Below are 12,066 nucleotides of genomic sequence, written 5' to 3' on the forward strand. Positions count from 1 at the left end.
AACTGGGGCACTGGTGTTACCAGCTCCCTGTGGGCAGCAGAGGCCATGGTGGGGAGGGGGTGATGTGTGGCCCGGTGCGGGGCAGGGCAGGAAAGGCCTCCACTTGGGTTAGAAGTCCTGAGAAGCCAGGGGCCAGCACGGGGGTTGTCACTGCAGGGGGCCCCCGCGATGGTTCCGAGTGTTGGCACCTGCACACACACATCCCACACCCCCAAGCCCCCGCGCTCACACTCACACGCAGCTCTGGGGTGGGGGATGTGCCGATGACCTGACGTGCTGATGACCATCCAGCCCAGCTCTAAGCCCTGGTCAAGCCTACAAGAATAGGCAGGGCAGCAGCCCCTGCCCGCCCTCCTCCCTGCCAGGGACTGGGGCGCCCGACCAGGACCCGCAGCCACACAGGCCACAGGTCGCCATGCCTCTGGCACCGCAGCACGCCAGACCCTCGAGGTCCAGCTTCCACACCAGCCGCCTGTGCAAGAGGATTGCCGTGTCCAGTCCCTGCCATCCTGCTGCCCTTGCTTCCAGGGCCCCCCCAGCTCAGGCCCCCACTTTAGGGGAGACAAGCTTCCTGGAATCCGAGCACACCCCACACAGGACAAGCACTGCGGCTCTGCCCTGGGGGCTGGACGTCAGGTCCCCGTGGGGAGACCGCAGCCCCTCCCCCCGCAGCTTGGCCCTGGACCACCTCAGCCCTGGACCACCTCCGCAGAGAGGCTGAGGAGGCGGCTGCGGTCATGCGGCCCGAGTTCTCCCTGGGATCAGCACGCCCAGGGGCCTGAGAAGCACCAGCTCTCGTCCCCTGGTGGGCTGTGGCCGCCTCCTGGCACCTGGCACGCCCAGGGAAGGGACTCCTTTCAGGCGGTGCTTCTGAGCAGCAGCGCCCGGGCCCGTGGGGCCCCGTCGGCCACCTGTTCCCGGCCAGCCTGGGGAGCCCGGAGGAGCCTGCAGGTTGGCACTGTAAAGAAACTCACTGAGGGGAAATGAGTTATTTGGATGGAAGGACAATGGGTGGGTGGGTGGGTGTGAGGAAGGGGAAGGAGGTGGTCGCCCGCCCCTTCCACGACACCGGTCACCCCACACGCCTTCCGGGGGTGCTGAGTAGTAGCCTGGGGGGCCCTGCCGTGAGTGGGACTCCAGTTGGGGGTGTCCTCCCCATCTGGCATGTCTGAGTCAGCAGAGCCCAGGGTTGGTGCAAGCACTGTGTCGCGTTCAGGGGTACCGCAGGCACCCCAGAGGTCACTGCCCCCTGTGCGCTTTCTAGGGGGAGCAACCAAGTCATGGGTTCTGCAAACGCACCTCCTGGAGGCCCTCCCCAGGGGCCTGGCCCTGTCCTCGTCTCGCCGCGTCCTCCGGCTCCTGCGCTTCCCGTCCCGGGCCAGCCCAGGGCCAGTGACGGGGCCGGTGGCAGGAACCAGCCCTGGACGGAGGTGGCCCCAGAGGTCACCCCCCGCTCCTGACAGTGCCTGAAATCTAAAAGCAATCAAAGAGGGGAGAAGGTGGGGGAAGGCTGATCTGTTTCAATCACCGGGGCTGGCCCTTCCTTGGGGCGTCCTGCAGGGAACCCCACCAGCCCCGCGTGGCCTCCTGGTCCCACAGGTTCCCGTGACAAAGCTCCTGAGCTCCCCGGGGGCATCTGTCCGCAAGGGCTGGGCGGGGCGGGTCTGGGCTTGGGAGCCGGAAGCTCAGGTTCCAGACGTAAACCTGACAGCCGTGCGAACTGGGGCTGGGGGGCATGGAGGACGGAGTGGGGGGGACCAACGAGACGTCCCTGAAGACACTGTGGCTTTCCAAGGCGGGGACAGCAACCTCCGTCCCTCTGGTTGGTGTCGCTTTGGGGAGGCGCTGACCGTCGGGCCCCAGCCTCAGCGGAAGCAGGTGCAGGGCTGGGGCTGGGGGGCAGAAGGGCCGCAGGAGAAGGTGCTGAGCCATCCGGGGGGTGGGCAGGGCCTCCCCAGGGTCCTGAGCCCACCTGCCAGGGTCCAGCGCCCAGGAACCACGCCCTGCCCGCCACGGCGCTCCCGCGGGGTCTTCCTCCCTCTTTCCTGGAGCTTTGCCAAATCAAAGGGGCGTCCTGGAGCGGCCGCCCCCCACGGCAGCCAGAGGGGACGATGCTGTTTCGGCCCCTGGCCGCCACGTGCCAGCCTGGGCAGGGCCCGCGGGGGACCCGCTGCTCCTCACCTGGTCACCCAGAGGCCAGGACGCCAGGTCAAGGGATGCGGTGGAGACTGACCCCCTTCCCCCTCCCTCCCTCCCCTCGGGCGCCCCCAGTGGGGGGCTGGGACCTGGGTGTGGTCATCGAGAACAAGGAGAAGCCAGAATGGGGTGGGGGAGCGGAGGGGCTCAGCGTGGCCGTCAGGGCCAAGGGTGGGCAGGAGGTGCCGCGGCGCGGGGCCGGCCCAGGCCTGAGAGCTCGTGAGGGCCGTGGCACTGGCCGGGAGGTGAGGGCCGCGCAGGGGCAGATGGGGCCCAGTGGGCAGGCAGCTGGCAGGGATGGCCCTGGGAGGACCCGGGGGGGCTCTCGGCTCCCTGGGGGGAGGCCAGCGGTCCCTGCCCCGGGGTCTCTGGAGCGGGTGTGTGCCCAGGGCCTCCCTCCCGCCCGAGCTCCGCTGCCCTGGGTCAGGGCTTCCGGCCACATGGCCACGGCCACGGCCACGGCCAGGCCCCGCCCAGCCCAGGCCCCTTCAGGTCAGGGAATCAAGGGGGCCTGGGGCACCCACGTCCCAAGTGCCCCATTTGACTTGTGGAGAGGACGGGGCTGGCCTGAGGGCGGAGGCGGGAGCCGGTCCCAGAACTCTTGGGTGGTGGCGACGTGCCGGGAGCCCTGGCCGGCCCCTTCCTGTGTCCCCAGAGGCCGAGAGAGGACAGACGGCCCTGACCGTGGTGCCCTTGGCTGGTCGCGCTGCATGGGGTCTTACAGGAACAGCAGAAGCTTCTGGAAGGAAGGGAGAAGGGTGTCCCGGGGGGACCAGAATGTGCAAGGGGCGGCAGGGGGCTCGGGGCGCCGGCTCCGGCTGGCCGCTACGGGCCGGGTCTCCCCCCTGCTCTTGGGCGGAGGGGCGCAGTCAGAGTGAGCTCTGGGCCTGGCGCCAGCACACCTGACGGTGTCCCCGAGACCCGGGACCCCATCACACCACGCCGTTCCCCGCCCCTGCCTTTCCCGACATCCTCTCCGGGGGCCGGGGCTGCGGGGGTGGGGCTGGACCTGGGGCGGCCCGCAGGGTCAGCCAGGCACCTGGTGGGGCCGGGGGATCTGAGGGCGAGGCGGCGCGAAGCCGAGGCCCCGGTGGTGGGGAGGCGGTCGGGGCCGGGCCTGGCTGCGGGGCCTGGGAGGGAACCGTTGGTGGAGGCTGCGGTGCCCATGTGGAAGCCATTAACAGGGTCACGGTTACCCACCGCCCCACCTGGCTCCCTGGGGGCGGGGGCGGAGGGCGCTGCGGCCGGGTCGTGTGGAGCCTCCGCCCAGCCCCGCATGGGCATCGAGACCGCTGCCCGCAGGAAGACGCTCGGCGGTGGGCGCCCCTCCCCAGCTGGGCAGCGGCCGGAGGTCTGGCGGCCCCAGCATCCGGCACCAAGCAGCCCTCGGGGGTGTCCAGGGGCTTCCTGGGAAGACGGGGGATTTAGACGGTGGCCTCGGCGGGCGGGTGGGGAGGCAGGGGGCTGGGCTGGGAGGCCGGCAGTGGGGGGGGGGGGTGCCGGGCAGCCTTGGGGTTTGACAAAGCCCTCCGACTCAGGGTGGGGTGCAGGGAAGGCTTGAGACAGGAGCCTCGGGGCCCCGGGAAGGAGGAGGGCTGCTTTGGCGCCTTGGGCACCAGAGTGCAGGGCGAGCTGGAGCCATCGGGACCAGCAGCCCCAGCCTCGCCCTCAAAGCCACCCCCTGGCCTGAGGATCAGCGTCCCCTGCTCGGGGCCATCAGCTCCGTGCGCTGTGGCGGCGGCAGGGCCGTGGCCGCGTCCTCTCTCCTCCCTCCTCGAGGGGCAGTGCTCATGAGGCACCAGCGTCTCCGGCCCCCCCGCCCCCGGCCCCCGCGGGCACACGCAGGCGCCTGGCGTGCCAGGCGGGTCTAGGCCAAGGGCACAACAGCCGAGGAAGCACCAACCGTCAGGCCTGCCAGACTTCCTGCCGCGTCAGCCCCGCTCGGGCAGCCCCCGCCGCCCCTCCAGGTGCGGGCTTGGCCGGGCTGCGCCTTCCCGAGCGGGAGCGAGACCAGCTCCAGGCGCGGGCCCAGGCGGGAGGTGAAGTGCACCCCCTGGGGCAGACATTCCGGCCCCTCCCAGTGTTCCCCAGGACCCGCAGCAGGGGGGCTGAGGCCTGGGCAGGGAAGGGGGTACCCCCATGGCGTGCTCACGCTCTCCCCAGGTCGGGACGGCTTCGTTGTTCTCCTTTCCCGCCCTCTGAACTCCTCGCCCACTCTGTCCCCCACAGTCCACCCCTTCCCGGGCCCCTTCCTGACCCTGCCCACGAGGTATCTGCCGCCAGGAGCAGCGCTCAGGGCCACCAGGGCACTGACCGTCCTCATCCCGCTGGCAGCGAGTCTCGACGTGCCGTCCAGGGAGCCACAGGCTGTGGCGGGCACCCCGAGGGGCAGCGTGCCTCCCAGCTCTGTCCTCCATCCCCGAGAAAGCTCCAGCCATCAGGGGCCTGGCCTTTCGACAGCCGCTGGCCAGGAGCCCACCACCCTGGACTGACGTGCCCGGTGATGCCAGGGACCTCTCGGGCACCGGAGGGGGGTCTGTTAGGCCAGGGTGGTGAGAAATGACCGGAGGGTGTGCTGCTCCCGCAGGCCCAGGGCGTCCGCGCTGCTCTGCTCACCTGCCCCTCCCTAGAAGGACCCAGACCCCAAGCCCCGAGGCAGGCACCAGGGACAAGGGACACCAGCCCGCGGGGCGCTCCCCAGGCCCCTGGCTAACTCGGAGGCCAGGCTGTGGCCCTGATAAGGGGGGCCCCCTCGACCACCAGCAGAATCCCTTTTCTCGAGCCTGCATGTGGGTGTCAGGCTGGCTGCTGGCCCGGGGCCGTGGGGTGGAGCCAGAAGGGGAGTGGGGGTGCGATTCCCCAACACTATCTTCAGCCCCCTTCACCGTGTCCCTGGGGAACAGGCTGCTACCGCAGCGCAGTCCGGGGGGCCACCTCGGGGTGTCTGCTGCTGCTCCCCACGCCCCAGCGGGGACATCTGCCGGCCCTGGCCTCTGTCCTCTGTCCCCTCCCCTCCTGCGGCCACCGGCCTCTGCGACCCGGGTGGCTCCTCCCGCTGCCCCGCAGCCTCCCTGCTCTGCGGACCTGCCCCGCTGAGTCCCGTGCCTGTGGAGCTTGTTCTCTGCGTCTGTGCCTCTCCGGGCCCCTCCTGTCCCCTGCCCGCCTCCCCTGCGGCCAGCTGCTGGGACGGGACCCTCCAAGGCTCCCCGGCCGGCCCAGCCGGGGGCCCACCCTTGTGCATTTGCCAGGTCGAGGTGCCAACGGGACAAAGCGCCTCCGCCTGGTCTGGCCTCACCTCCGCCCTCAGCGGACACCCCTGGCCCCAGGAGGGAGCCCCAGGCGCGGGCACAGCCCTGGGGACCCGGGCCCTCCCCTGCGCGGCCCTGAGGCCCCCTTCATTATGCGCCGCCTTTAATGGGCGTTTGTCAGCGCGACTTCCCGCAAGTTGTTTTCGGGGACATCAGTCATCACGGCGGTCCCATTGTGCCGGGGGATTGATGGGGGGCGGGAGGGGGTGACAGGGCCTGGGGCGGCCGCCTCGAGGCCTCGGTCTATAATTTTCGGAGGCGTAATTGGCCTGGGGGAGGGGCGGGGGAGGGGCGCGAGGGGCTCCCAGCGCCGGGAGGGCGCGCGGGGGCGCTGGCGCGGCCGGGGCTGCGGCGCGGCTCGACGGCGCGCGCGGGGGCGACGGCGAGCGGCCGGCCCGAAGCCCGCGCCCCGCGGGGCTCCCCACCCGCCGGCCCCCGCCCCTCGGAGCCTCCGCCCGCGACCACGTCGGCCTTTTGTTGCCCAACCGTCTTTTCTTTCAGCGCCTGGCGCGGCCACGGGAGTCTCCGCCGGTCCCGGGAGAACCGGAGCCTCGGCCGGTCCCGGGCCGCGCCCTCGCGGTCCCGCCGCCGCCCGCGCGCCCCGCGCGCCCCGCGCGCCCCGCCCGCGGCGCCCCCGCGCCCCCGCCGCGCCCGCCGGCCCGCGCCCTCCATGGGCGCCGCGCTCGCCCGCAGCCGCCGCGGGCGCGGGGCGCGCGCGAAGCCGCCATGGGCCTGATCTGGCTGCTGCTGCTCGGCCTGCTGGAGCCCGGCTGCGGCGCGGCGGGCGCGGGGGCGCGGGCGCGGCGCGACGCGGGCGGGCGCGGCGGCGTCTACGAGCACCTCGGCGGGGCGCCCCGGCGCCGCAAGCTCTACTGCGCCACCCGGTTCCACCTCCAGCTGCACCCGAGCGGCCGCGTCAACGGCAGCCTGGAGCACAGCGCCTACAGTGAGTGTCCCGGGCGCCCGCCGGCAGCCCCCCAACTCCCCGCACCCCGCAGGGACGCCGCGGGGCCCAGGCGGCGCGGACCGCGAGGCTGCGGCGCGCCCCGGCCCGGGCGGCGACGGCGCGCCCCGAAGGGCGCGGGGAGCGGACCCCGCGGCCGCGGAGACCCCGGGGGCCGCCCCTCCCGCGGCGGGACGGGGGCGCGGCGCGGGCCCGGGGCTCGGCGAGGGTGCGGGGGCGCCCCGGGGCCGCTCGGACGCGCGCCCGCGCTGCAGGCGGCCCGGAGCTCCCGCCCGGCGGGGCCCGCGGCGCCGGCGGGTTGAAACCCTCTGCGCTTTCCGGGGAACAGGCGCTGGACGGGCGCTGACCATCCTCTCCATGCGACCCCTCCTCCGCCTGCCGACCCCGGGGCGCCCCGCGCCCGCCTGCGCCCTCCCGGCTCGCGGCTGCCGCGCGCCCGGGCTCCGCGGCGAAGGCGCGCGGGCTGGGGGGCTCCGGGGCGCGCGCCGAACCCCGCTGCCGCGTCCGCGCCCTGGCCGCAGGGCCGGCGTGGGCGCCCGGGGTGCGCCGCGGGCATCCGCCCGCGTCTGGGGCGCGGACACACCCACCCGCCCCGCCCAGACACCGGACCCGCGGGCCGGGCTGCTGAGAAACGAGCCCGCGCGGCTCCCCAGGTGCCCGCCGCGCGCAAAGCCGGGGCGCAGGAAGCGGCTCCCCCGGGGCGGCTGAAGGCGGGAGCCCCGTCCGGCGGGACGGCAGGAGCGCACGGCGCGTGGGCAGGACCGGCACGCCCCGTGGGGCTCCCCGCTGGCCGCCCCGCCCGGCAGGGAAGCCGCTGTGCCCGAGGCCGGGCGAACCGCGGCCGCCCAGGAGCGCAGCCCGCGCGTTCCCAGCCGCCGCCCGCCTGGGGCCAGTGTGGCCTGGGGAGCGCGCAGGACCAGGTCGTGGAGCCCCAGGGCAGGGACCTTCGTTCCCTCCAAACCCAGCCCCCCTCCGGCAGCCGCAGAGCAGTCAAGTGCTCGGGGCGTCCAGAGTGACGGCCAGGCAGGGCCAAGGCCTTCCCCACCAGGCTCGGTCCCTTTAGCCTGCTGGCGGGGCTAGCGGGGTGCAGTCTGCAGCCCCAGCTCTGCACAAGCCTCCGGCAGTTCACACCTGTGCCCTAGGGTCCCGGGGTGCTGGGCTGGTGCCCAGAGAGCAGCTGCCAGAGAGGGCACAGGCCTAAGTCCCAGCACCCCTGGGAGCTGCTAGGGGGGACCGCAGGCCCCCTGAGGGGCCTTATGACCTGAGGGAAGATTTTACTTTCGTGAGCAGCGGGTGGGCCGGGGACTGGGCCAGCCCCCGCCGCGTCCCCTTGTGAACCCTGGGGTCTGCGGCTTGGTGCCCGTGCCCTCTCCCGGCCCCCGGTGTGGCCCGGTGGTCTCTGCCGTGGTCCACTGGGCGGCGTCCTCAGGGCACGCTGCATGGCCTGCCCTCCCGGGCTTCCTCGGGGGCCTCGGCCCCAGCAGGGGCGCCGGGCCTGGGTGCGGGCTGCGGCTGCGCGCGAGCGGGTGTGGGCCAGCACCGCCGAGGACCGCGGCCATCCCCCCGGCCGGGCTGCGTGGGGCCCCCGGCGGGCATGGAGTGGAGCTAGGCTTTGCCACGTCCCCTCTGAACCCCAGTTCTCTCTGGGGGAGCCTTCCTGGATGCCACCCTGGGGACCTCCAGCCCTGTCACCCCCTCCCTCCCAGCCCCGAGTAGCTTTGGCCGGGCCCACCTGCAGGAGGCCGGTGCCAGGAGCCTTCCCCGTCTCCCCAGGTATCCTGGAGATCACGGCGGTGGAGGTGGGCATCGTGGCCATCAAGGGGCTCTTCTCCGGGCGCTACCTGGCCATGAACAGGCGGGGCAGGCTCTACGCTTCGGTGAGTCCCCTCTCAGGCCGCGTGGGCGGGCGGCTGCCTCCCTGAGCGCCCCAGCAGGGAGCGGGCGACGAGCGCAGCCCCGGCCGTGACTCCATGCCCAGCGCTCCCCGGCTGCCAGCCCCAGTGCCGTGGAGTGGCCCCTGGCGCGCTGGCAGCGCTGCGAGTGAGCCGGTGCCCCGCCGCTGTCCCACTCCGGCCCTTCCCTTGGGGTCGCGGAGAGCGATGGGGGTGGTCCCCAAGTTTCTTCTGAAACCCACGGGCCCAAGGGCGCAGGCTTGGGCCTGAGCAGGGGCACATCAGGGGTCTTCTGCTGCCCACCCAGGGCTCTGCGGGGGCGGGGTGGGGCTTCCTGCCCAAGAGGGGGCCCGCGGGAGCCTTCGTTCTCAGGAGGGAGCCCCAGGGAGGAAGCGGGGCCACCCGGCTTGGGCTCGGGGCTCGGGACCCGGTTCTTCCTTCCGCGTGGGGCCGGGCCCGGGTCTGAGCGCCGGCAGCCCCTCCCGAGCGCGGGGCGGCCATGGAGGAAAACACGAGCGGCCAGGAGACTCGCTGCCACCCAGCCGCCCTTAGGCGGGGTCCGGCCGATGCCTCCCCGGGCCGCGGGAGCTTTCCTCGGGCGCCAGACGGCCGCCCCACCCTCTCGGCCCCCGCCCCTGTCCCAAGTGAGCCCGAGCGCACCCCGTGCGTGCTCTGGGCCCGGCTCTCGTGGGAGCCTGCAGGGCAGGGGCTCCGGGACGTGCTTCCAGACGCTGCAGACAGCACCGTGGCTTGTGAGACGACCCCTCGGCCCGGGGTGCGGCCTGAGATCAGGGGGTGGACGGAGCTTTTCGCATCCCTGGCCCTGGTGCCCGTGTCTGAAATGGCCTGGGCCACCCCCACTGCCCCTACCCCGTGGAGAGGGGCACCAGGGAGGGGTCCTGCTGGCTGCGGTGATGGGGTGGGCCTTGCTGGCCACGAGGGTTTTCACCTGCCCAGGAGTCCGGCACGGGTGGGGACGGCGACCTGGAAGAGGGGACGGGCCTCCGGCACTGCCGCAGAGCAGAGCGGGGCCTGGGGGCCCAGTGGCTCAGGCCTGCCTGTGGCGGCGCGTCCCTCACACAGGCCAGCTCGTCCGCTTCTGGGGTCTGTGGTCAGTGCACCCCAGCATCCCCCATCCAGCCCCGCGCCCTTCTGGGTTACCCTGAGAGGGCAGCGCACCCCACGGCCTTCGCCGTCACCACTCGTTCAGGCCCAAGGCCAGGGGCGCGCGGCGAGCCCCTCTCCGCCCCAAGTGCAGACCCTCAAGTCGCTCCTCGCCTCTGTCTGGCCACAAGGCCCTCGCCCCTCGCCCACCTCACTGCCCACACCTTTGGGCCTGGGCTGCTGGCCCCGCTCCCCTCCTGGGGCCGGCATCTGCCGCTCCCCGCCCGCGGAGGGCAGGGCGTCTGGGCCGAGCCGGCAGACACTCCAGGCCCGGTTCCGGCTCTGCCCACGTGCCTTCGTCCCCCTCAGCCTGTGGGAGGGGACCCCAAGGCCAAGACTGCGACTCTCAGAGTTCAAGGTTCAGGGCTGGGACCCCAACACGGCCTTAATGGAGACCCGGCCACGTCCGCCAGGGGCTCCTCCAGTGCCCGTGTGGCCTCCCCCGCGCCAGCCCGCCCAGCCCCGGCCGCACCCCTCCCTTGTCCTGCTGACCCGTCCTACTGGGCGCCAGTTGCCTGCAGGCTTTGGGACACCTGTCTTTTCTGCTGAGACAACTCTCCACACCCCTGGGCTGGGGCTGCCCCCCCAGTTGGTGCCCATGGGAGGCGGGGGGCGGGGGACCCCACAGGGGCGGCGGAAGGCCCATCCTCTGGGGATGCTCAGGACCCCCTGTCAGGGAGACACCTGAGCTGAGCCCCCGAGGTCAAGTTCCCCAGACTCAGGGCGGGAGGGCAGGCCCACTGGGGTGAGGGAGCAGGGCAGTGGGCGGAGAGCCAGCAGGGCAGAGGTGGGCGGGGTGTGGGGGCTCCCCGGGCCCCGGGGTGGGGGGCGGTGGCTGACGCCCGCCCCGCCCGCAGGAGAGCTACAACGCTGAGTGCGAGTTTGTGGAGCGCATCCACGAGCTGGGCTACAACACCTACGCCTCCCGGCTGTACCGGACGCTGCCCAGTGGCTCGGGGGCCCGGCGCCAGCCCGGCGGCGCCGAGAGACTGTGGTACGTGTCGGTGAACGGCAAGGGCCGGCCCCGCCGGGGCTTCAAGACGCGCCGCACCCAGAAGTCCTCGCTGTTCCTGCCCCGGGTGCTGGACCCCAAGGACCACGAGATGGTGCGGCTGCTGCAGAGCGGGGCCGGGCTCCCCGGCGTCCTGCCCAGGCCCCCGGCCCAGGGCGTCCCGCCCCCACGGTGGCGACAGCGGAAGCGGAGTGGGGCCGGCAGGAGGCGTGGGGGCCCGGCCCCTCGGGGCTCCGGGCTCCAGGCCAGCGGCCCGGTGGGAATGGACTAGCCAGCCCCAGCCCCGCCGCGCGGCTGACCGCAGGGCGCGCGGCTGCCCCTCCCCGCCCCGCCCTCCTGCTGCTGGGCCGGCCGGGGTGTCCAGGCTGAGGGGACGTCGCCGAGCCCTCCCGACTCTCCAACAAGGGCACTCGGAAGCGGGCCTGACCGGGCCGCTCGCAGTCAAGATGCGGGTGGGCTCGCGGGGCCGGGCGGCGCCCCTGCAGCAGGGGACAGTGGGGGCTGGGCCCGCCATGGGACAGTGCGGGGGGGCAAGTCGGAGCATTAAAGTATTTCACCCTGCTCTGTTCTTTAGTAGCTGTAAGGCACCCCGAGGGCGCGCTGGCCGGGCCTGCCGGCTCAGCTGGGGCGGTGGCGCTCGCTGAGCTGAGTCGTTATTTAGGCCGCGAGCGTGTGCGGGGAGGCCTGTGCTCCAGGCGCGCTTCAGTCCCTGGGCCTGAAAGTTACTGTTTTTCAAGTCGGCAGATGGCGGGGGTGGGTGCCCCAGCGTGTGCCTGTGCGTGCTCGTGCTCGCGTGTGGCCGAGAGTTTGGGTGTGCTGCACCTGGTGTGTGCACACTGGGGGGTCTGGGTGTTTCTGCGGCGTCTGCATGTGACGGGCAGGCTTGCCTGTGTGCACGGGTGTGTGCACGGGTGTGCGCTTGTGTGCGTGTGCGTGTGCGTGTGGAGAGTGAGACAGAGAGGTTATGTTTAGGATTCCCCGTAACTCCCCCCATCCTGAGGCTGCGTTGTCCGGGCAGCACTGGGTGGCTGGGCCGAGGGCAGGCGCTGCCTGAGGACCCCACTCAGAGGGGGACGTGGTTGCCGGTTCCCTCACAGACCGCAAGCCTCCCAGCCCCCCAGCAGCTGCCGCCACCCTGGGGTAGGTGGGGTCGCCTGGCCAAGAGGGCCAGCACCGTTGGGAGCTGGCAGGGGACAGCCCCATGCCCGGGCCGGGTGAAGGGTGTGGTTAGTGCGGTGCGCTCGGTGCAGGCGGGCCGCCCCCGCCCCCGACCAGCCAAACACATGGACAGGGCTGCGTGACGCCTGTGGGAATCTCGGGGGAGGCTGCGGAGCCCAAAGACCCAGCCCCCGACCTGCACCCCTCAGCAAGAGGCATCTCAGGGAGGCGCACTCCTGGGAAGGCCGCCAGGACCCCTCGGAGCCCCCGCAGCCACTGCCGTTACCTGGCAGGGACAGGGACAAGATGCTCCCGGCACGTGGCTGGAAGGGGGTGAAGCGCCCTGTCCACCCAGCACCCGGTCAGCGGGCA

At 73.1% G+C, this 12,066-nt stretch overlaps 1 protein-coding gene across 1 annotated transcript; it reads left to right on the forward strand.

Moving 5' to 3' along the window:
- Positions 1–6,169: 6,169 nt before the first annotated feature.
- FGF3 (fibroblast growth factor 3) lies at positions 6,170–10,807 on the forward strand. Its single transcript, XM_037515676.1, has 3 exons — positions 6,170–6,450; positions 8,242–8,345; positions 10,382–10,807. The coding sequence occupies exons 1-3, from the start codon at positions 6,231–6,233 to the stop codon at positions 10,805–10,807; spliced, it is 750 nt and encodes a 249-aa protein (XP_037371573.1). The 5' UTR covers positions 6,170–6,230.
- The last annotated feature ends 1,259 nt before the right edge of the window (positions 10,808–12,066 follow it).

Source organism: Talpa occidentalis, unplaced genomic scaffold (genome assembly GCF_014898055.3).
Source record: "Talpa occidentalis isolate TD23 unplaced genomic scaffold, MPIMG_talOcc4v2.1 talOcc4.17, whole genome shotgun sequence".
Taxonomy (NCBI): Eukaryota; Metazoa; Chordata; class Mammalia; order Eulipotyphla; family Talpidae; genus Talpa; species Talpa occidentalis.

Coding starts and splice junctions, on each gene's coding strand:
- FGF3 (XM_037515676.1), top strand. CDS start 6,231: ATGGGCCTGATCTGGCTGCTGCTGCTCGGCCTGCTGGAGCCCGGCTGC. Junction 6,451..8,241: donor CCTGGAGCACAGCGCCTACA/GTGAGTGTCCCG, acceptor CCGTCTCCCCAG/GTATCCTGGAGATCACGGCG. Junction 8,346..10,381: donor GGGGCAGGCTCTACGCTTCG/GTGAGTCCCCTC, acceptor CCCCGCCCGCAG/GAGAGCTACAACGCTGAGTG.